The following is a 6,188-nucleotide window of genomic DNA, read 5'->3' as shown; positions in this document are numbered from 1 at the left end:
TGATATGTATTAATATGTGAAAATCAATTTGTATAGCCTGAGAGGGCAAGAAAGGATCTTTTATTCCTTAGAGTCTGCTCAAAACTAGTATAATACTTAATTGACAACTTGCTCCTATTTTTTTTTTTTTTTAATGGTACTGGGGATTGAATCCAGAGGTGCTTTATCACTGAGCCGCATCCCCAGTCCTTTTTATTTTTTATTTTGAGTACAGGTCTTGATAAGTTACTGAGGCTGGCCACCTTCCTGTCTCAGTTTCCCATGTTGCTGGGATTATAGGCATGGGCAACCATGCCCCACTTGCTCCTAATAATTTTGATTGACTATCTTTATTAAAGCCAGCTGTTGTAAAATTAAGATTAAAGTTTCAAGGAGCTGGAATAATTGGCCGTGCCACTGCAGCTGGCTTTCTTTCTTCTACTTACGGTGTTGGCCCACACTTACCTAAGCACTTGAGTTTTGTGTATATCTTACTCCTGTTATCACTGACAAAGGTTCATGAGAACCAGGTGTTTCCACAGTAGCTTAGTGCTGATAATTATTTGGAATGATACGAGTGGCCTTAAATATGTATGGTAGTAAAACATCTGCAAATATTTTTGTTTGGAAAACCTAATTTACTTTTGAACTTTTGGTCATTTCATTGGTTAGCTAATAACAGTGTTTTCAGAGTAAACTTTCTCTTTTATTTATGAGAACAAATAAAATTATGTTTTCTGAAATAGCATTTTATAATCTTTCAGAAAATCCAATTATAAAAAATCTAGTGTTAGCTACTGTTAGTTCTTTTCACATTTTTTAACTCTTCATGTGAAGTGCATATGATTTATAAATTTCTTTTTTTATATATATTTTAGTTGTAGATGGGTACAATATCTTTATTTATTTATTTTTTATGTGGTGCTGAGGATCAAACCCAGTGTCTCACACTTGCTAGGCAAGCACTCTACCACTGAAATACAACCCCAGCCCTTTAAATTATTTCTATTAAAAACAAGTAGACCCTACTTAGATCTTAGAGTTTCATTGGACTATACAGTTTTCAAGGTATCTTTTTCTTCTCATGATTGAAGTAAACATTTTTAACTTCCCTTTTAGATCCATCATGTTACAGAAAATGGAGGACTATATAAAAGACCATTCAATGAAGCTTTTGAAGAAACGCCCATGCTGGTTGCCGTGCTCACATATGTGGGTTATGGGGTGCTTACCCTCTTTGGATATCTTCGGGATTTCCTGAGGCACTGGAGAATTGAAAAGTGTCATCATGCAACAGAAAGAGAAGAACAAAAGGTAATTGTTAGAGTCTTTGATTCTTTAAATAGAATTCTTTTATAAAAATGTTAGTATTTTCACACAATTTTTTTTCCTTAGAAATTTGGATACGTGATAAAATAAATATTCCAAATACAGTTAAGTGAAAACATTTTACAAAGAAAGCTGGAAACAAGATTAGAGGCGTGGAGAAATCAAAGCATTTGACGTTTTTAGTTTAATTACTCTAAGAATGAAATGAAGTTGGCAACACTATCCCTTTTTCATGGATTAGAAAGCTGAAATTCACAATTTAAGCAGGCATCTGAAGATACCTAGTATCACAGCTAGTTTGTGGCCACAGGAATGTGAAGTGCCAAAAGCCATGCTCTCTCTGCTCATGCTTCCTATTTATCCCATGCTGTGTTTATAATTATCTGAAAGATTGTGTCCTTCTGGTGTGTTTTCTCCTGGACACATTATACATTGTTTTTTTTTTTTTTTTTGGTTCCTGGATCATGTTCTTTCCCGAAACAAACAAACGCAGAAACAATGTGTCTGAGCCATTCCTGTGTGAAAGTCATGGTAAACAGAGATGGTAATGTTTGTCTCTGGGAGGAAGACCTCATTCACTTGCATTTTCTATTTATGCTCTTATGTTTTTAGTGCTTTATACCTATTGCAACAAATAGAATGAGGGTAAAAAAAATGTCTGATTCTACGAAAAAAAAAATTATTTTCTCTTGTCATATGAATTCTAGAGAGATTGTCCTCTGAAGCCAGGGGGATGTACCAGATTAGAGAAGGGCTTAAGATGTTAGTTTTAGGGCTGGGGATGTGGCTCAAGCGGTAGCGTGCTCGCCGGGCATGCGCGGGGCTCTGGGTTCGATCCTCAACACCACATAAAAATAAAATAAAGATGTTGTGTCCACCGAAAAATAAAAAATAAATATTAAAAAAATTCTCTCTCTCTCTTTAAAAAAAAAAAAAGATGTTAGTTTTATTTATTGTCCTTCATAGCTCTCCCTTTTGTGGAATGATATCTGAGAGAGGAGGGTTGGGGTCACCACTGTCAGAGGAGCCAGTAGGGGAAGAGAAAGAGTATATCAAGAAAATATGGGAAGAGCTGGGTGTCGGGGCACCTGCTTGTGATCCCAGCTACTCGAGAGGCTGAGGCTGGCCAATTGCTTGAGCTTAGGAGTTCCAGGCCAGCCTAGGCAGCATAGAGAGAATGTGGGAGAGGAGAGGAGAGGGCCTTGTCAGCTACCAAGACAAAATCAACCATTATATGTGTGGTTTGAGAATTCTGGCCCCTAAGAGAACTCCGGATCAGACATCTTAGCTCCTCTCAACCATTTTGCACTTCTTTCCCAGCCATAATGCCACAAGTTGGCCATCCTTACTCATAAAGGAAAGTGGTTCCTGGGCTCAGACAGGAGGATCTCGAGTTCAAAGCCAGCCTCAGCAATGGCAAGGTGCTAAGCAACTCAGTGAAACCCTGTCTCTAAATAAAATACAAAATAGAGCTGGGGATATGGCTCAGTGGTTGAATGCCCCTGAGTTCAATCTCCAATATCCCCCTCCCCCCAAAAAAAGTGGTTTTTAAAAAATGCTGAATGTGAGCAGAGCTCTGTATGCAGAACTCAGTCCATCATTGAAAACTCAAACACATTTTTAAATTTGATTCTTCATCTATTCTGTTTATGATTGTATCCACCTAGAATTTTTGCATCCACAGTGTGTTTGTCCATCCTTCAGTTATGGCTTCCTGTACACTTACTGTGTTAGACAGTGTTTCATTTACTTGTTCACAGGCTAATCTACTAGACTGAACTGATGGTGGTTGTGGATGGTGGCTAATATCTTGTTTATAGTGTAGGCAAAGACATGAGTAATATTTGGGAAAACTTGGAATGCGGATATATGAGAAATTGTTTTGAATGTCAAATGAGGAAGCTGGTAGGCAGAGAGGAGTTGAGGGCAGTTTTTGAGTGGGAGAGTGACTGGGCTTACATAGCTGGTGCTCAGTGTGATGAGTGAATGAAACAGTAAAGATACATCTGAGGGGCTGGAGTTGTGGCTCAGTGGCAGGGTACTCACCTAGCATGTGTGAGGCTGTGGGTTCCATCCTCAGCGCCACATAAAAATTAATAAATAAATTAAAGCTATTGTGATCAACTATAACTGAAAAATAAATATTTAAAAAAAGATACATCTGAGTTACTTTGTGAATGAGTCATTATCTCTGGAACTTGTTTCATGTCTTTAGAGAGTAAATTCACTGTTTAGATATTGGAGGCTGCTCATGTGTACGTCATTTTATATGAAATTATTAGAATATGCAGATTTTATTAAGTAGTTTCTAATTTTGTTGAGGAAACAGACTCTTCATACTTAGCACCTTCAGAAAACCATTATGCAAATAAAGAGGGCTCGAATTATAAGAAATTGTAGAACGAAAGTAATCTGGTAGTATAGGGTTAACTAGGAAATAATTCTTGGAGGAAATAATAAGAGGAAATCATGAGGGACAGAGGGGACATTTGCCTCTACAGTTTATTCAAATTTATTTCAATGGGATTTTCATGATTACATCAGCAGTTAATTCAATTAAATGCTGCCATTTTCTTATAAAATTCAGCTTTTAGAGGAAAGGAAGGCTCATTCAGCCTTATGATGGATCATGTTTGTTTCTCCTGCTAGAGAGAAGTGGGGAGAGGAGTAGATAGACTTCAGTGATAAACGGCAAGGAGAATGAGCTGGTTGCTTAGGATCATAAAATGCAAATATGATGTTACCACTTCCTTGCTGACCACATCCTGATTTTCTTCCTCATTCTGTTACAAAAAAGCCCAACTTACTTATGTTAATTATTCTTTATAGGGAAACACCAAGTATTGTTTTGGGTAGAACTAAATTGCATGGTCATACTAATAAAGATGAGTTTATTATTTGGGCTCAGTGGTAGAGTGCTTGCCTCTAATGCGTGAGGCCCTGGGTTCGGTCCCCAGCACCACATAAAAATAAAGATATTTTTTTTAAAAAGATGAGCTTATTCTGTTTCATATAAATTACGTAAAATTCTAGGAATTTCTTTCCCCCATCCTTTTCTCTTATTAGTGGTGTTTTGGACAAGAATGTTGTTTTTCTCAGCTTAGGGTTTCTCTCTTTTGTGCATACTAGGCAAGCACTCTACCACTGAACTACATTCTCAATTTATTTCCTTTTTGTGTGAGGTGAAGCTGGTAGTCCAGAAATGTGTATTCAATCGATATAGCAAAAGCTTGAATTAATAATAATGTTCTAAGATAGGAAATACTTAGAAATCTAAGCAGCAAAGTGTGGTAGGTGGTTACCACATTAAACCGAAAACTAACGTTTTGCCTCCATAGTGTATTCGTGGTCTGATGTTCAGAAACAGGACAGATGTATATATCCACATCCAGATACATTTAATTTTCAACACACGAAAGAAGGAAATAGATTGAAATCCAGTAATAAGAGTTCTTGTAAGGATTTTTTTTTTTTTTGAGAAAACATGTACAGTTATATTTTATTTTTTTTAGGATTATATTTTTTAAAAAATATTTTTTAATTGTAGTTGACATAATACCTTTATTTTATTTATTTATTTATTCATATGTGGTGCTGGGATCGAACCCAGGGCCTCACATGGGCCAGGTAGAGCACTCTACCGATGAGCCCCAGCCCCAGCCCCTAGGATTGTATTCTTGATCTTCTTCAAAAAGTAGTTTAATAAGAACATTCTGGCAGTTGTCATTTTAGCAGTATCTTAGGAAACTCTGCTTGCAGTATAGTTGTCTATAGAGTATTAAACTAGAGGATTGGACAGTTGGCTTGTCTTTTTAAATTTTTAGATCATTCCACACTTAAAAAGCATAACTTTCCATCATTTTTTGTTAAAAGTGGGGCCAGGATAGCTGTCATTTTTCTGTGTGTGTGTGTGTGTGTGTGTGGTGCTGGGGATTGAACTCAGGGGCTCACATGCTAGACAAGTGCTGAGTTGCATCCCCAAGCCAGCAGTCATGATTTTAAAAACACTTCATTGAAACATGATTTACATACCATAAAGGGCGTCCTATTTATTTTTAGAACTACACAAATGAGTACTATGATCTAATTTGGTAACATTTTCATCACCCAAAAGAAAAAAACCTGTATCCATTAGTAGGCACCTCTTCCTTACCTCCCTCTCATCCCAGGCAGCCACTACTGTACTTTCTATCTGTGGATTTCTGTTATGCATATGTCACATGAATGGGATCATATGATGTGTGATCTTGTCGGTCCCTTTCACTTGACATGATGTTTTTGAGGTTTATCCATGCTGTAGCAGGTACCATTACTTAATTCCTTTTTATTTCTGAATAATATTTCATCATATGGAATCTCATTCATTCATCTCTTTTTATTTATTCTGGGTTTTTTTTTCTCCATAAGAAGCTATGCCCTATAAAATTTTCAAAAAGTTTGGTAGTGCGTTTAGCACTTTATCCTTTTGTACTAAGAGTTTTCCCATCACCTATTGGGGTTTTTTGATGAAAGCAACAGTGCAGTTTTTTGTTTGTTTGTTTGTTTGTTTGTTTGTTTGTTTTAAGCAAGGTCTTATCTTTTGAATTTTTAGGTTTTGATCAGATTTTCTTTGCATAAAGCAATTGGAGCTGTTTATTACTATGATTTTTAAAGTTTAATAAGCGGTACCCTCTTTGTTCTGAGTTATTCCAAGTTTAAGTTGAGTCTTATTGGAATGATAAAGCTATTTTAAAATGTTTACCTAAATGAAAAAAAAAAGTAAAAAATAATAATAGAATTCATGGGTCCCTGAGACTACCCTCAGCAATTTTCAAATTCCAGTTTAAGAAAACATGTTGAAGTTTTGTTAATGTTTTTTGTTTTTTGGGGGGGGGTGTGAG

The 6,188-nt window shown here is 36.3% G+C and overlaps 1 protein-coding gene across 3 annotated transcripts in view; it reads left to right on the top strand.

The window, feature by feature from the left end:
* The first annotated feature begins 1,098 nt into the window (after positions 1-1,098).
* The window catches only part of Sptlc2 (serine palmitoyltransferase long chain base subunit 2), a 108,392-nt gene continuing 103,302 nt past the window's right edge, over positions 1,099-6,188 (top strand). For all 3 annotated transcript variants that reach the window (XM_048799074.1, XM_048799073.1, XM_015494387.2), the window contains exon 1: positions 1,099-1,293. In XM_048799074.1, the coding sequence (XP_048655031.1) occupies positions 1,168-1,293 (126 nt within the window). In that variant the 5' untranslated portion in view covers positions 1,099-1,167. The remainder of the gene's footprint in view (positions 1,294-6,188) is intronic.

This window comes from Marmota marmota, unplaced genomic scaffold, assembly GCF_001458135.2.
Source record: "Marmota marmota marmota unplaced genomic scaffold, marMar, whole genome shotgun sequence".
In the NCBI taxonomy this organism is placed as follows: Eukaryota; Metazoa; Chordata; class Mammalia; order Rodentia; family Sciuridae; genus Marmota; species Marmota marmota.
The sequence above is the reverse complement of the archived record's forward strand: the minus strand, read 5'-3'. Positions and strand labels throughout refer to the sequence as shown.